The 18,755-nt window shown below is 38.4% G+C and overlaps 1 protein-coding gene across 3 annotated transcripts in view; it reads right to left on the reverse strand.

Annotated features, from left to right (window-relative positions):
• MRPS28 (mitochondrial ribosomal protein S28) overlaps nucleotides 1-18,755 on the reverse strand; it is a 90,276-nt gene that overhangs the window by 66,940 nt on the left and 4,581 nt on the right. For 2 of the 3 annotated variants that reach the window (XM_045849413.1, XM_045849416.1), the window contains exon 2: nucleotides 2,598-2,779. In XM_045849413.1, coding sequence (XP_045705369.1) covers nucleotides 2,598-2,779 — 182 coding nt within the window. The remainder of the gene's footprint in view (nucleotides 1-2,597; nucleotides 2,780-18,755) is intronic. The other variant, XM_045849414.1, reaches the window with a different exon arrangement.

Genomic DNA, 18,755 nt, shown 5'->3' on the forward strand with positions numbered 1-18,755 from the left:
ACTACACACAGCTTTGGGTCTGAGTCCCTGCTTTGGTAATCTCCAGTTTTGTTACTGGAACACTATGCTGAGAGATTCATTTTCTTCATTTGGTAAATGGGGATAATAGCATTTACTTTCTATGCTTCTTATGAGAAATAAAGTAGACAATATACATAAAGTACAATCTAGCTATTACAATTATCAGATGGGATATGAAAAGAGATCTTAATGCAGACTAGGGCAAATTTGGGGAAATTGTGTGCTGTATTAATGACAAAAAAACATGACTAAAGAAAAGGGCAGACAGCTTCACATGATGAGCAAGGTGCTTTATATTTTTAAGTCATAGTAGAAGCACTCTGATTTATAGGTCAGTTCATGGAAAAGTAGGTAAAAAAGTATACACATATTCTGTAAATATATTAACTTAGTAATTAATACAAATGTTCTGATATAGGGCCTGGCCTTTTGTTTAAAAACAAAATTTCTCCTTTGTGCAGTCTAATTATTTTTTGTAAGAACAAAAACCTTTTCTGTACTCATATTTTATTAGTTTATACAATAATAAAATAAATTATTTAACAAAAATATAAATAGATCTTGGAACAAACACAACTAGCTTTTGCTAAATATATACCTCAACTGGGAGAAGCAAAAATGTCCAGGTCTAGTAGAGGACAACTACTTTTTAACTGTCCATATAGAGCTTGTATCAGTCAGTGGGTTTTATAGAAGAGAACAGAATGCCAATTAATTTAATAAGTCAACTGATTCAATGATAATTACCAGAAATTAGTTCGAGAGTCCTTCTGATCTGTTACAATCTTATTTCTGATTTCAAGTCATAAGGTGATATGAAAGAAAAACAATATAATGGTTACAACTTTTGAGGTTGGGCTGTAAGAATTAGGCCCCATTCACACTTCTAAAATCTCTAAATTTACTTGTTTCTATTTTGCAATTCACTCTAACTAGATCACAATACCACTGACCATGCTTAAACACTACATTCTAAATGTTACTATTAATATAGTGTGTTTTTAGAACTAATTTTTCTTTTAAAAAATGTTTTTCAAACATTTTTACTTTTTTGTAGTAGAAATATTCACCATTCCCCCATACACTTTAAATAATGCACACAGAGTTGCTCTGAAATTAGAGCCTAACTTCCCCTCTGCCCTCATGGCAATCTTGGAAGCTTCTATGCATAGCTCTAGAGCTTCTTGGGGCAAAGGTTGAAAATTGTTTCTTTAAACTACAATCAAAAACTAATATCAAACAAAAAAGTTACAGAACTTATTAACAGGGTATTACTTTACTAATTAGGATATTCAGTTAACGAAAAATCAGTTACTCTGAGTTTGAAATGATATTGAATTTATTGAAAGCAACAATAAAACAAGTAAAACAATTGCTAAGCTGGTTATTTTATTAAACTTGAGTTATTTTTCATTGCATTTAATTAGTCCATAAGTTGTCCTAAAACAGAATAAATTCAAGTATGCACAAGTCTAAATAAAGAGAAAAATAGTTCCCAAAAGGGATTAAAAAAAGATTAGGCTGATGAATAATAAACACAGTATATAAATACATCATATATATATAAGTATTTATATGTTTATATATCTTTATATACATTTTTATATATATTTATATACTTATATACTTATATTTATATATAAAGTACATCTTATTTAGAGTCACTTAAATAAATGTCTCAAAGCAGGAATCTGCCATTACTGAGACTTAGTCTCCCAGAGTCTGCTCAGTTAGAGGTGTGACATCATGAAGGTAGAAAGCAAACATGGATCCAGCCTAATAAGCTGCTCTATCTGGTCAGTCATATTCTCTATGTATGAAAAGGGGAAAACCAGAGACCCATCTGGATCTCATGACTTTCCCATTTAGTGTTATCATCCTTCTACAACTGATAAACACAATAGGTAAAGTTTGTATAAAATATTTCCCACCCACAAATTTTGTTTTGGAGACAGGTAGAAAGGCAAAGTAACTAAAAGAGAAATTAAGAGTATTGTAGAAAGTACCAAATTTGAAACATAATTTCAAAGCTGAGTGACAGGTAGGTATGAGAGATCCAGAAGGGTTCTGAAAAGAACCTAAGCATTTCTACACACAGCAATCAAGAGATTTAACAAATATTGTGAAGACTATTGCCCTGCTTTCTATGATAAATTAAAAATTGGACAAGAAATTGCTAAGTTGGAAAATTTTTCTCAGAAAAAAACTATCTGTGAACATATAGGTAGAAGGGAAGGAAGTTAACTGACCTTTCAGGATCAATCCTGGCTGGAGCAAACTACTCCCTTCAGCACACCTTAGTAATAACTATTAGACTACAGAACCAGAGAGCAATAGGGTGTAAGCTTTAACTGTTTATTATTTGGGGAAAAAATGATGAACATTCAAATCTTCCCCAAAACTCTTCTCACTGCTTTGAGAAAACATAAATATGGCCTAACAACTAATTAGCATTATAAAGAAATATAAGCTTATTTTCTGTGTTTTCAAAAAACACCAATTAAAGTCCAATAATACCTTTGAGGTATCTCAACTTTCGTGAACACTCTTAAAGCACCTGGAAAGATTCTACTTACTCTCCATCCACTTCTGGTCTTTTGCACACACAATGAAACTTGCTGCCAAAATCTATATAAAGATCCTTCTCCACAATATGAATGATTCGTCCAATGACTACTTTATCCTTGGCAGGTCCCATCTGAGTGAGAGGAGAATGTCTTAGCATAGATGCAAAGGATTCCACATTTTTCAGAGAGCCCTAAATATGAAAAGAGACATTTATATGCACATAATTCAATATAAATATATAATACAATGGGTATAATAAAGTCTTACAGGAAAAAAATTTTAAAAGTCAATTTGCTGTATATTTGCATTTTGTAGCAATAATAAAAATAATAACCGAATTTCACTTTTAAAAAGCCAGGTAGGTTCTTCAACTTCCTTTTTCTCCCTTTCTTTTGTGAAGAGGAGCCAGAGAAAAGCAGGCATTTGCACTTAGTATGAGATAGCATGAATGGGGTGGCCCAGAATGGAATCTGGAATGTGAGCAGGGTTAGGACTGGTCTGCAACAAAGCCTCCCCAGGTAGGGAAAGAGGGGAAGTCTGAGCACATGAGGAAGGGACCCAAGAAAACAATGGATTTTATTCCTAGTACTGACCATCTGCAAAAAAAGATGCCCCAAATTCAGGTTTAGTGAGAGTAACTATTCTTTTCATATGTTAACACACTAAGATAAAAAATGTCCTTCAATGAGCAGGCTGAATACAAATTCGTTACGCAATATTTTAAATGGCTTCACCTTTGTTATAATTTTCTTCAAAGGAAAAATAGCTTGTTTAATTACTTTATGCTGCTTATTTCTGGGAGTCATTTTACATATTGAATTTACTTGAGGTATGACTGAAAGAATAATGCAGGCTCTTTACTTTTTAAAAAACTTATAACATTTTTTCCATGATTTTCCATGATTACAGATTTGTGTCTTTGATTCATCTTTAATCCGTGTAGAGTGTGATATGTGTGTTACCTTGGCTCAAACTGAGGAAAGTCCTGCGTTTTATTTGAAAGAGTTCATTACAGAATGTTAACAATTTGATCCGACTACATACATCCTGTATTTGGGATGAGTTTTACATTTGTTTTTCAAAAGAGAATTAATAAGAGTTCGACAGTATACTTACTTTAAAAACTCAAAACTATATTTGACTAAACGTTAATGCATGCAGTACTCCCACAATGGCAAACTTGAATACATGCCAGGTGGGGCTTGGTAAGCATAAGAGCTTGTGTCAGTCTAAAATAAAGCCACTACTCATCTCCAGCTGCAACTAGTTCAATGTTGCCACATCTTTTGATTTTTCCAAGAAAAGCTGGAAATCCATATAGTAATGTAAAGTTTCTAATTTTTCAATGTTTAAATACTAAAAAGGTTTTCATTTTATAAATCTGTCAAAACACATTGTGGCCCATGGACCAAAAAGTTTATGATCTTTGCCTAAAAAAAAAGTCAAAATGTGTTCGGCTGATGCGGAGTCCCTTAGATGCTGGAGCAGGTGCGGTGATGGATTTATTTCAGTGGGTTGAAACACAATTGGAAGGAATCTTCAGTACATAAAGGTCAATCCAAACCAAAGACAAGTCAGTAGACCTAGATGCCAAGTAGAGCTAAGGGTAGCCAGGAATATTACACTTAGAGCCATTAATACTAGTTTTTAACTCCACACAGTATAATATTAACTGTCCTTAAGCATCTTGAAAAAAATAGTTCTTTATTGAAGAGAGCCAAGGATGAAACACATTCTACAGGCACTACACAGACATAACTAAGAACTGTTCTCTACAGGTACTGCAAAGGAAGTCATCAGTGACCAAGAACAGCTACTGTGATCTGCTGGGAGCCCTAAGTTATCTACAGCAGCTGCCACCCGAGTAGCAGAGAAGAGTACCGCTCAAGGAAAGAGCAGAGAGCTTATCAACTTGAAGGTCTCATCCTGTTCACAATCAGACAGGTTCTTTCCACTTTGCCCTATGACCTGCTTTCACACTGCCCCTCCCCTTGTGGCTGATAGTTCATCCCTCTGCTCCTCCTTCTTTCTCTTCCCTTCCCCTCTCTTCCTCCATGGTTTTTCTTTGAAAGACTTCCAATTGAAGCCGCCATGGTCTAAAGAAAACAGCTTTAGATAACAGGAAGATCCAGCACTAAATCTAATAATTAAACATTTATTGACAATAACTCAGCCATTACTAGGGCCTGTTCCTAAAATAACATAATCTCCTTTATAACTCTGAAGAGATATTTGGGCTTAGTATGATAGTGCATGGTATTTCCCTTTAAGTTTTAGAAAACAATTGAGTGTTCTCAAATAATATTTAAAAAGATATCTTGAGATTTTTAGTAAATCTGTTGTGAATACATATTACATCATAAACTTCACAAAATTATGAATAATTATTTTTATTGAGGCATAATAGACATATTATATTAGTTTTAGGTGTGCAACATGATTCAATTGTACACACTGAGAAGTGATTACCACAATAAGTCTAGTTAACATGCATCACATTCAGTTACTAATTTTTTTCTTGTGATGAGAACTTTTAAGATGTATTCTTAGTAATTTTCAAATAAGCAACACAATTTTAACTATAAGTCAACATGCTATAAATTATATCCCATGATTTACTTAACTGACAGTTTATACCTTTTGACCCCTTCACCCATTTGCTCACCCTCCCTCATCCCCAACCTATGGCAAACACCAATCTGTTCTCTGTCATTGATGAGCCTGGAGTTTTTTGTTGTTTAATTTGGGGGTTTAGTTTGTTTGTTTGTTTAAATTTCACACACAAGTGAGATAATAGGTTATTTGTTTTTCTCTGACTTATTTCACTCAGCACAATGCCCTCTAGGTCCATCCTAGAGTATGTTTTCACAAACTGTAAGATTTCCTTCTTTTTAATGGTCAAATAATTGATGGATACTTGGCTATTGTAAGTAATGCTGCAATGAACATGGGGTGCACATACCATTACAAGTTAGTGTTCCCATTTTCTTTGGAGAAATACACATAAGTGAAATTGCTGGGTCACATGGTAGATCTATTTTGAATTTTTTGAAGAACCTCCATACTGTTTTCCGTAGTGGCTGTAACCATTTGCAATCCCACTAACAGTGCACAAAGGTTCCCTCTTCTCCACAGCCTCATCAACACTTGTTATTTCTAGTCTTTTTGATAATGGCCATTCTAACGGGTGTGAGGTGTTATCTTACTGTAACTTTGATATGCACTTTCCTGATAATTAGTGATGTTGAGCATCTTTGTATGTACTTGTTGGCCATCCACATGTCTTCTTTGGGAAAATGTCCAGACTTTTCTGTCCATTTTTAAATCAGGTTGTGTTTTGTTTTGTTTGCTGTTGAGTTGCATGAGTTCTTCATATATTTTAGACACTGACCCCTTATCAAGTATATGATTTGCAAATACTTTCTGCCATTCAATAGGCAATATAATAAATTGCCTTTTTATTATGTTGATGGTTTCCTTTGCCACAAGAAGCTTTCAAATTTGATGTAGTCCCACTTGCGTATTTTTTGCTTTTGTTACTTTAGCTTTTGGTCTGAGATTTAAAAAATCATCGCTAATACTGATGCCAAGGAACTTACCACCTATTTTCTTCTAGGATTTTTATGGTGTTAGGTCTTATGCTCAAGTCTTTAATCCAGTTTGAGGTAATTTTTGTTTATGGTGTAAGATAGTGGTCCAGTTTCATTCTTTTCATGTGGCTGTCTAGTTTTCCAAACATCATTTATTAAAGATACTATCCTTTCTGCATTATACATTCTTGGCTCCTTCGTCATAAATTAATTTACATTGTTTTGTGGGTTTAGTGCTGAGCTCTCTATTCTGGTGACCCCTGGATTAACACCTAAATTTGCTTTTCAATTGTAGACTCACTGTACCTTTTGGAAACTATATCAAAAACTCAGACAAAGCCCTCCTTTGAAAAAATCGCAGTGTAGAAACATCTCTGAATTCCTCATTTACTTGTCAAACAGCTTCTAAAAATAATAAATGTAGCATAGCAACGCCTTCAATCCATGCTAACAACCAACATCGTTAGCTCCTCTCCTCATTATGTGGACACAGAGACTATAGACACACTGTCACCTGTAGGGTGTATTATGGAGCTAACTTCTAACATTGGTTATGAAAAATGTTGCTATAGAGCTCATTTATGGAGCTATCATAGTATCTTAAAGCAGGTGTCTTAGAGTTGACTGCTTTCTTTAAGAATTGATCATAGGACTTCCAGCCAAGACAGAGGTGTAGGCAAACATGGCTCACCTCCTCACACAACCACATCAAAATTACAACTAAACTATAGAACAGCCATCACTCAGTAACTGTCAGAAACCGAGCTGAATGGAAGTCTGACAACTACAGAACTAAAGAAACCATATCCATCCAGGCAGGAGATGTAGAGACATGGAATGGGCTGGTCCCACACCCACGTGTAGTGGATAAAAAATTGGGAGGAATATCTGAGGAGTGAGGAGTCCCAGCCCCACACCAGCACCCCGGGCCCAGGGCTCCAGTGCCTGGAAGATAAGCCCCCATAACTTCTGGCTGTAAAAACCAGCAAGGTTGGAGTCAATGAAAGTTAACTACTGAAATCCCAAGTACTTCCTCTTAAAGGGGCCACACACGAACTTAACTCAGACTCCCTCTGGGCTCTAGCACCAGGGTGGCTACTTTAGAGGCACCAGTGGCATATGGGGAGGAAGTGAATAGTCTGGCATCAGAGCAAGAGCTGAGAGACAGCTTTCTCCCAGACAGAGAGGCTGGCAGAGCCATTGTTCCATTTCTGAGCCCTCCTCCCAACAGAGCCACAGAGCCACAAAGATAGCAGGCCAGTGCGATATCTGAGACTCCATTACTTGGCTAACACTGTTTACTCCACACTAGGAATCCCTCAGGATCCACCCCACCCAGCTTATGGACCACCCAACCTGTCAACAGCTTTTCCATATGAATGGCTGGTCTCAGCTGAGGCTTCAAATCTCCCTAAACCTCTCAAACAAGCAACAGCCAGCCTCAGTGAGCCCCCAGCTCCATACCTCTGACTAAGTGGTCCCAGGCCCAGCATAAGTAGCAGCCAGGTTGGATCAGTTTGGCTTTGCCTAGAAGCCTCCAAGCCTCATACAAGTAGTAGCCATCTTCAGATTGTTAGGTAGCTCATGCTGGGTGGCCCTGGGCAGAACACAGGTAGTGGCTGATCCTCACCTAAACCACCCAGGAAATCCCAGAGCTCATGCACCTAGTGGACAGCTTCAGACCACACTGGAGGACCATCACCCTGCCCCTACACAACTAACCCTCCATGGAGGGCAGAGGTTGGTAGTCAGTGGTCATGGCCAGTCCTTGCAGCTGACAGGCCTGGGTAAATCCCTCCCACTGACCTGCCAACAAAAATCAAGGCTCAACTGCAAGAGGAAGGTGTATGCAGCCCACACGGAGGGCGCACCCTGAGCACCCTGCTCGAGTGAAAGGAAAAGGTGTGTCATAGGAGCTTATAAGACACATGCTACTAAGACAGGCAGTCATAGCAGCTCTACCTAATACATAGAAACAAATGCAAGGAGACAAAGAAACATGGCCCTAATGAAAGAACAGATCAAAACTCCAGAAAAAGAACTAAACAGAATGGAGGTGAGTAATCTATCTAATGAAGAATTCATAACACTGGTAGTAAGGATGCTCAAGGAATGTAGTGAGGACCTCAACAGCATAAAAAAGATCCAGACAGAAATGAAGGATATACTAATGGAAATAAAGAACAATTTACAGGGAATCAATAGTAAAGTGAATGAAGCCAAGAATCAAATCAATGATTTGGAACATAAGGAAACAAAAAGTAACTAATAAGAACAAGAAAAAAAAAAGTCCAAAAAACTGAGGACAGTTAAAGGAGGCTCTGGGACAACTTCAAGAGTACCAATATTTGAATCATAGGGATACCAGAAGGAGAAGAGAAAGACCAACAAATTGGACATCTTTTTGAAAAAATAACAAAAGAAAACTTCTAATTTGGTGAAGGAAATAGACATGCAAGTCCAAGAAGCATAGAGTCCCATACAAGATGGATGCAAAACAGGTCCACACCACGACACATAATAATTAAAATGTCAAAGATTAAAGATAAAGAGAGAATCTTAAAAGCACCAAGAGAAAAGCAGTTATTTACCTACAGTGGAGCTCCCATATGACTGTTAGCCGATTTCTTAAAAGAAATTTTGTAGGCAAGAAGGGATTGCCAAGAAATACTCAAAGTGATGAAAAGTAGGGACCTACAACCAAGATTGCTCTACCCAGCAAAGCTATCATTTAGAATTGAAAGGCAGATAAAGAGGTTCCCAGACATGAAAAAAACTAAAGGAGTTTATCACCACCAAACCACTATTATATGAAATGTTAAAGGGACTTATTTAAGAAAAAGATCAAAACTATGAACAATAAAATGGCACTAACCACATACCTATCAACAATGGAATCAAAAAACAAACTAAGCAAACAAAAAGAACAGAGATACAATCAAGGATACAAACAGCGTTTTGATGGTTGTCAGATAAGATAGGGGTTGGGGAGAATGAGTAAAGAGGTGAGGGGATTAAGAATTGGTTCTGGCTGGTGTGGCTCAGTGAATTGAGCAACAGCCTGAGAACCAAAGGGTAGCCAGTTCCATTCCCAGTCTAGGGCCCATGCCTGGGTTGCAGGCCAGATCCCTGGTGGGGGGTGTGTGAGAGGCAACCACACATTGAGGTTTTCCTCCCTCTTTCTCCTTCCCTTCCTCTCTCTAAAAATAAATAAAGAAAATCTAAAAAAAAAAAAAAAAAAGAAGTACAAATTGGTAGTCACAGAACAGCCATGCAGATGTAAAGCAGAATATAGGAAATGGAATACCAAATAACTTATATGTATGACCCATGGACATGCACAAAAGTGTGGGGATTGCCTGAGGGAGAGGGAGGTGCTGGGGTGAGGCAAAGGGAGAAAAATTGAGACAACTGTAACAGTATAATCAATAAAATATAATTTAAAAAGGAAAAGAAAGTGACCTCTAGGGGAGATGAGGAGAGAGTGCTTGTGTTCTAGGCCACCCCTGGTCTCATCTGGCCTCAGCAGCAGAGAACTCCATCTATGGGGAAGCCTTTAGAGAGGAACCATTAATGTCACACTGTGGTCTCACCTTCTGTGAAGAACATTTGATGGCATGTTTCTCAGCATGTATCTCTAACCTTCTTTACAGTTTTCAGTAAGAATACAAAAAGCAATGTACATTAAAAACAGTCTAGTTTCCTAAGTTCATTTTCTGGCCCTATAAAATCTAACTTCTTATATAGTGAAAAAAAAATCATATTTGCCACTATAACTACTTTTGGACACTCACAGGAAATGCTGAGTAAATGTTATTAATGCACTAAAAGTTAACTGACATAAGATTACAAGATGCATTAAAATTATACAAGAAATAACATAATCCTTAAATAAAGAGAATTGTGATCTTTGACAGAAAAATATTTTTAAATTTGTTCTTTCCCCAGTTATCTGGTATGAACTGTTGCTTGCTGTTAATAATGTTAGCCAAAGTTGGCAGGAACTCCCAAAACTAGAGCTGATATGAGTTTGGCTATTCTATCTTCTTCTCTAAATTGAAATAAGCAGCATGTGAAGTATGTAATAAATGTGACATTCCTGCAAAATATAAGAAAACCCACAACAAGTAAACAGAACTATCTGTGTCACTTTAAAAGAGAATATTTACACCAAATAATTCCCAAACTAATTTCTACTGAGTCTATTTCAGGGTTACTAAAGATTAAGAGATAGTGTCAATTAAAGAGAGATTTGAATAAATCACAGGAAAAAAAAGAACTGATCATAGAGCTCAGATTTTCTACGTATTCCTGTTATTCTACTGCACTGTTTTTTTTTTTAAATCCTCACCCAAGGATATGTTTACTGATCTACAGAGAGAGGAAGGAGAGAGAGAGGGAGAGAGAGAGGGAGGGAGAGAGAAAGGAACATCGATGTGAGACAGAATCATCAATCAGTGACTCCCTTACATGCCCAAACCAGGGACAGAACCTAAAACCTAGGTATGTGCCCTGACTGAAGATTGAACCCATGACCTTTTGGTGCATGGGACAACACTTAAATCAACTGAACCACCCAGCCAGGGCCTGCTGCACTATTTTCTCCCTTTGAAGACTAAAAGTGAAACAGGACTCTCCAGGTTGAATGGGGAAAGGTAAAAGGATAACAGGTATAGGGAACAGTACCACTGTGATTCATTCATTTATCATATATGTGTTGAATACTGAGTGCCTGTCATGCACCAAGCTCTGGTCTAGCCTTGACATAAATATCTGTGAAATGGTATAGGAATACAGAGTTAAACCAACATGAGAGTAGGGTACAAAACGTTGTTGAAAACAACTGCTATGCTCACTTAGGTTGCAAACAGTGTTACGCTGCAGGCTAAGAGAATTAGACATTATCCTACAAGCAGGTTTTGCTTTAGATTTAGCTCAAAAGAGGTTTTGCTTTAAAGGGGTGACTACCTGCTCCTTGTTTTAAAAGGAAGACTTTAGAAACAGTTTGCAAGATGGATCAAAGAGGGAAAAAATAAAAAGAATGTAAATTGTTGAGAAGCTCCTCCAATTAGGTAGGAAGGAAATGATAAAGGGCTGACATTAAGGTTGTAGCCATAGGAGTACAGATCTATTCCTATGGCTACAGAAAGGATACAGATCTATTTACCACATAGTACAGCAAGATCTTGATCTCCAACTGGCTGTAGAAAATAAGAGAGACAGGGAACCATGGACGAGGCACAAAAGCAGTGCTGAAGAAATAAAATGGCAAGTTAGTTTTGCACACTCTGGGTTGTGCAAACCTATAAATTTCAAGGAACACTTGCTATCTGGTAGGGAGTTAAAAATAACAGTGAGGGCTTCCGGCCAAGATGGAGGCGTAGGTAGACACACTGTGCCTCCTCGCACAACCAAAATGAGCACAACAATTTAGAAACAAAATAACAACCAGAAATGACAGAAAATTGAACTGTATGGAAGTCGGACAACCAAGGAGTTAAAATAGACACATTCATCCAGACCAGTAGGCGGGGTAGAGTTGGATGGACAGGCAGAGAGGAGTCACCGCACAAAAAGTGCTGGCACCGGGCATGCAAGGCACCCTGGGCCCGCAAGATGGCAGCAGGTGCACCCTGGGCGTGCAGGCAGTGGTTGGCAGACCCTGGTGTGGGGTGGCAATGGGCAGACCCAGCGAGGCGGCAACTGCGAGGCAAAGCACTGTGCACTAGGCAGCTGGCTGACCGGGCAGTCCCACTCTCATGCATAGATAAACCAGGCGAAACTGGGGAGCAAGACAGACTGTGCAGCCCAGGGTCCCAGCACCGGGAAATACAGCCTCGGGGCACTAATTTAAAACACCTGTGGGGTCTCCTCACAGGAGTGTTTCTTGGGGAGACCCACAGGGTCCTGGAACATACACAGGCCACCCACCCAGGATTCAGCACCAGAAGAGCCCAGCTTGCTTGGGAGAAGCAGTGGAGGGGACTGGGATCCAACTGAGAGCAGAGCATGCGCTATTGTTCCTTTCAGACCCCACACCCACATACAGTGTCACAACCTAGCAATTTGCCCACCCTGGTGAACACCTAAGGCTCTGTCTCTCACTACATAACAGGAGCACAAGACAAAAAAAAAAAAAAAAAAGCCCCAAAGGGAAGAACAGATCAAAGCCCCAGAACAAATACAACTAAGTGACTAAGAGGTAGCCAACCTATCAGATGCACAGTTCAAAGCACTGGTGATCAGGATGCTCACAGAATTAGTTGAATTTGGTCGCAAATTAGATGAAAAAATGAAGGCTATGCTAAGTGAAATGAAGGAAAATGCACAGGGAACCAATAGTGATGGGAAGGAAACTGGGACTCAAATCAATGGAGTGGACCAGAAGGAAGAAAGTAACAACCGAACAGAAAAGAATAGAGAAACAAGAATTCAAAAAAATGAGAGGCTTAGGAACCTCCAGGATATCTTTAAACGTTCCAACATCCAAATTATAGGGGTACCAGAAGGGGAAGAGGAAGAGCAACAAGTGGAAAAGTTATTTGAACAAATAATAAAGGAGAACTTCCCCAATCTGGCAAAGGAAGTAGACTTCCAGGAAGTCCAGGAAGCTCAGAGAGTCCCAAAGAAGCTGGACCCAAGGAGGAACACACCAAGGCACATCATAATTACATTACCCAAGATTAAAATGGAGGAGAGAATCCTAGAAGCAGCAAGACATAAGGAGACAGTTACCTACAAAGGACTTCCCATCAGATTGTCAGCTAATCTCTCAAAAGAGACCTTGCAGGCAAGAAGGAGCTGGAAAGAAGTATTCCAAGTCATGAAAGGCAAGGACCTACATCCAAGATTGTTCTATCCAGCAAAGCCTTCATTTAGAATGGAAGGGCAGATAAAGTGCTTCTCAGATAAGGTCAAGTTAAAGGAGTTCATGATGACCAAGCCCTTATAAGATGAAATGTTAAAGGGACTTATCTAAGAAAAAGAGGATAAAAAAACATGTATAGTAAAATGACAGCAAACTCACGATTATGAACAACCACACCTAAAATAAAAACAGAAACAAACTAAGCAAACAATTAGAACAGGAACAGAACCACAGAAATGGAGATCACATGGAGGGTTATCAGCAGGGGAGTGAGAGGAGGAGAGAAGGGAAAAAGGTACAGAGAATAAGTAGCATAGACAGTAGGTAGAAAATAGACAGGGGGAAGGCAAGAATAGCATGGGAAATGTAGAAGCTAAAGAACTTATGACACATGGACATGAACTAAAGGGGGGGAATGTGGGTGGGAGAGGGTGTGCAGGGTGGAGGGGAATGAAGGGGGGAAATGGGGCAACTGTAATAGCATAATCAATAAAATATATTTTAAAAATAAATAACAGTGCATATATTCATATGCATACTTTTATAAATTTACACATAGCTTTACAGTGATATCCTACAGATATAATCCCTTAAAAGAAAAGTATCAAATGCTAACTGTGATAACTTCTGTATAGAGCTATATTTTCTTTGTATTATTTATTACAGGAAACCTAGAACACAAAAAAATATTATTTAAAATTCTAATATATATTTAGCATACATATATAGTCACTATCATGCATATGAGGGCATGTAATATATACCTTGGAATCAGGGACTATTCATTTTAAAGGAAATGAAATATCAACTAGCCCAACTACCCCATTTTACACATGAGTACCATACCTAATATTCAAAGTTACATGATATACTCAACAATGACTCTTAAATACAAGTTACCTCAGAAGACTGAAAACAGAAACATTATATAAAAACTTAAAAAGAAGAAAACAGTACAGCAGAAAAATAAATACTTAGGAAACCTAAGTTCTGTGTCTAATTCAGCCATTAAATAGTCAAAAAAATCTTAAATAAGTCATTTAACCTCTGCTGGGCTTTGTCTTCCCATCTGTAAATAAAAGAATTGGATACCTATAATTTTAGTAGTAGGAATTCTTAAATATTCTAAAATATAAAAAGGATTTCATAAAGTAACAAACATTAAAAATGGAAGATCCTATCCAGCTTGCTCCTACAAACAGTAACAACAAAAATAATGAAATGGTGTGTATATTTTACTTCATGTTAGTTAGCAAGAAAAAATTCTATGTGTACCTTCTTCAACAGGTACTTTTAAAATGACTGTCTTCTATTAACTGTGTCGCAACACCTTTTGTTTCCTCAACTGTAACCTATAAATGTGATGTTTATAACAAGGTTCTTTTGTTAAAATAAATGGATTAGTTGCTGAAGATGGCAGAGTGAATACTTACATTTACCTCTGTCTCCTTAAGTCCTATTAAATGATGGTAAAAAATGAATGAAAAAATTAGAAGCCCTCAATATTGAAGAGAACAGAATGGAAACAAAAAGCACATAAGACATTTCACAATGTTTTAGTGGACAGAGAATGTGGAAGAGTGGCAATTAATAAAGCAGAAGGAGGGAAGCTGCAGCTAAAATACATGTGGTAGGATGAAGCTGTGAAAAGAAGTCAGTCTATTTTGAAGAAAGGTGGGGGACTCAGTACTGTGGGAATTACAGAGAATGAGAAGAGAGGCTGAAAACAAGGGGAACAATGAATAGAATATAAGCAGCCCAGTCAATTTTCCGTCAAGTACAGACTATCTGGCAGTAGGGCACTTAGTACCCTGGCAAATTAATGTTTTTTTTTAATGTTTCCAATGTTTTTTTCCCCTCTGCTCTACAAAATAACTGAATACATTGTCTAGAGAAGAAGTAAGTTTGGGAGAGCTGGTTATGGAGCGATAGATCACTTATCCAAGCAGTAAAGAAAAGAATCAAAATGACAGCTGTTCAACTAAGTCTGAACAGTTAACACGGACTAAAGCAGGAGGGCTCCCACTAGAGGGCTCTCTGCAAGGTGACCACAGGGATCCAATCCTGGCTGGGAGACCGGGGCAGTGCCCTCTGACTCTCTGTGCTACTGTTCACTAGACTATAAAATGGGTGAATAACTATACATATTTATAGGATTGCTGTGAGGAGTAAATAAGTACATAGCTCTCAAACAGTACCTAAAAAATGTAGATTTAAAAAATTAATCAATTTCTTACAGACCCAGTAACCACCAAGTTTTATTGACAAACTTCATAGTTGAAAATGACAATGTCTGGAGACACATTTAATTGTAATGACTGTGGCTGCTACTGGAACCTACTGTATAGCAGCCAGGGATGCTGTTAAATATCCTACAAGGCACAGAACAACCCCCACAATGGAGAATTATCTAGTCCAAAACGTCACTTGTGGCAAGGCTGAAAAATTCTGGACTAACTGGACCCCATAGCACCCAGCAGACCAGGTGTCAGAACAATGTAAATACATTAAGAAGGGTTGACGGAAGAGTAAGGAGTAAGATTCCAGGATGTCAGAATGGCTATCAAGTGATCCAGGTGCAGTATGAAGGGATGGAGATCCAGAAAAAAGGTTGACAGACTGGTAGATAAAGGTGTAATCAGGGAACTGGAGAACATGACAAGGATAAACTGTGGTCCAGGAAAGGGCTCAGGAGTTTGAGAACCTGAAGATAAAATCATTCCAAGTGATAATGACACAGAAATTATGGTATTTTGTTGGCCAAAAAGTCTGCATGGTTTTTCCCCTAAGAGAAGAAAATCATTTTCCATTTTCACTAATAACTTGATTTATCTGGATATTTTGAGTGTGTCAGCTATCTCCTGCATGGTATAATGTTGACTGTTCTCAATTAATGTCTCAATTTGATCGATATCAACTTCAACTGGCCTACCTGACTGTGGAGCACCATCCAATGAGAAACCTCCAGCAGGAAACCTTGCAAACCACTTTTGACATGTTCAGTCACTCACAGCACCTTCTCCATACACTGCACAAATCTATTTTTTTGTGCTTCAGTCACACTTTTATCTTTCTTGAAATAATAAAGCTTAACTTGCTGAAAATGTTGGGTATTTTCTTCTATCTTCAATATTAAAATGGCTACAAAAATTCACTGACTTTTATATATTTTTAAATGCATGCCAATATGACAGCTGTCACTATACAAGCTAATAAAATTGTTTCTGATGAAGTTAAAGATAACTAAGCACTACTAGAGGCATCTTATGGAAAAACCATATGAACATTTTGGCCAATCCACTATGCCTGCAAGTGAAAGAAACTGAAAATGAAAGGGTTAGAATATGACATGGAAAAACTGTGCTGCCAAAGTGCTGGTAAAATCATCATTGTAATGCTGAAGTCAAAGAAGGGTCAAGTATGAAGAGGAAAACAGAAAAGCTGTGCCCTTATCTACAGAGTGAGAGCTATTAAAGTAGGAAAGGCCAAGTGGAAGATACTAGAATTCTCCTGCCTACCAAACAACTAAATGGAAGGCTATGCCACATTCCTGGAGGCACTGCAGCAATTAGTGTCACCATCAAGGACGTGAAGGTGCAGTGTGGGGGAATTCCCACCACATCCCCATTCACCTGCTTATGTGGCCCTGCAGAAAACATGTTCTTAGAGAAGGACAATTTATTATCATAAACTTAATCAAGTGACAACTACAGTTGCAGCTATTATTCCAGATGTGATTTCATGGCTAGAGCAAATCAAATATCCCCCAGCACCTGATAGGCAATAATTAATCTAACAAATGCTTTCTTTTCCTAGACCTGTTAGTAATAACTATATACCTGATGGTTACACAAATTCTCAAACTCTATGTCACAACCTCATCTACAGGGACTTTCATGGCCACTCCATTCCACTGGACATCATGCTGGTCCATTGCACATGCTGACTGAACCTGGAATAAGAAAACTGCAAGTATTTTAGACACATGGTAAGTCAAGTATGCCAGAGGGTGAGAAATAAACCCCACAAAAATGCCAGGCCTTGATGAAATTCCTGGGACCAGTGGTCTGGGTTAGGTCAAGATACACTTTCTTACCACTAGAAAAAAGCTCAATGCCTAGCGGATCTCTCTCTTTTTTTAAATCCTTACCCAAGGACATGTTTACTGAGTTTAGAAAGTGAGGAAGGGAGAGAGAACAAGAGAGAGAGACAGATAAACAGGCAGACACTGATGTGAGAAACATGGATCATTTGCCTCCCCTCCACATCCCAACCAGGGATTGAACCTGCCACCTAGGCATGTGCCCTGACCAGAGATCAAACCTGCAATCTTTTTGTGTATAGGACAATGCTCCAACCAACTGAGCTGCTCAACCAGGGCTCTTGTGGGTCTCTGAATTCTGGAGGCAACAAATACTTTATTTGAACATGCTTCTCCAACTTTACCAAGTAACCCAAAAAGCTGCCAGTTCTGAGTGGGGCCCAGAACAAGATGGCTCTGCAACAGGTCCAGGCCACCAGGCAAGCCATTCTACTGCTTGGTGTTTACAACCTGGCACATGTGGTGGTGCTTGGAAGTCTGTGCCACATACAGATGCAGAATGGAGACTCTGACAGACCTCTCCAGGTGACTCACAGGGCAGAGGTGCAATAGCCCTGAAGGACAGTGGTGAAGGAATAGTTGCCCAGTGGGCAGAATGTTGAGCAGTGCACCCAAGTGATCCTTTTGCCTGGGCAAACACATGGCTAAAGTATGGATTTATGTTGATTTGTGTGAAGTGACTAATGATTTTGCTGGATGGTCAGGAATTTATAAGGTACATGACTGGAACACAGATGACAAGATGGTCTGGGAAAGACATGTAAACAGACCTCTATGAATGGACACAAACTGAGAAAATAAATGAGTCACATGTGAATGATTTCTTCAGCAGAGAGAAATCTTAATAATCAGGGGACATGATAACCAGTCCTGTGGACGTTAGTCAACCTCTTTCCTTAGCTACTCCTGTCCCTTGCAAGTGGTTTCAAGAAGCACATCCCTACATGGCAGTAGGGATGTGCTTCTGTTTTAGGAGTCAGGGAGTATCTCAACATGTCCCAGACCACCAGCCAAGTAGAAATATCACTATGGTGATATCACCCTGAACTTTTGTGGGATGGAGCTTATGTGTGGATTTAGAAAAAACGACTTCTACTTGCCCAGGTTGATCTGGCTACCAACACTGCTAAATGACCAAGTGCCAAGAGGACAGACCAGTACTAAGTTTCCAATATAACATCACTCCCTGGAAGAATCAGCCAGCCACCAGGTGGCAGGTTGATTACATAGGACCATTCTAAATGAATATATTACCACTGGAATAGATACTCTGAATATGGATTTGCTTTCCCTACCCACAAAGCTTCTATCAAAAGCACTATCTATAAAGAGAGAATTTTGTATTCTTTGTTATAGTACTCTGCATGGCATTGTTTCTAACCAAAGAAATAATCTTACAGGAAATGAAGTGAGAAAATGGGCTTTGGCTTAAGGAATTCACTGGTCTTTCCAGTGCTGGACCTGACAGACTAATGATTTTTTAAAAATTAAACTTTCTATTTGAGACCATTGTAAATACATGCTCAATTTTAAGAAATAATACATGGAGAACCCCTACACCATTTACCCAGTTCTTCCAATGGTAACATCTTGCAAGACACAGGAA

Source organism: Phyllostomus hastatus, unplaced genomic scaffold (assembly GCF_019186645.2).
Source record: "Phyllostomus hastatus isolate PE091 unplaced genomic scaffold, TTU_PhHast_1.1 phas_contig_65, whole genome shotgun sequence".
In the NCBI taxonomy this organism is placed as follows: Eukaryota; Metazoa; Chordata; class Mammalia; order Chiroptera; family Phyllostomidae; genus Phyllostomus; species Phyllostomus hastatus.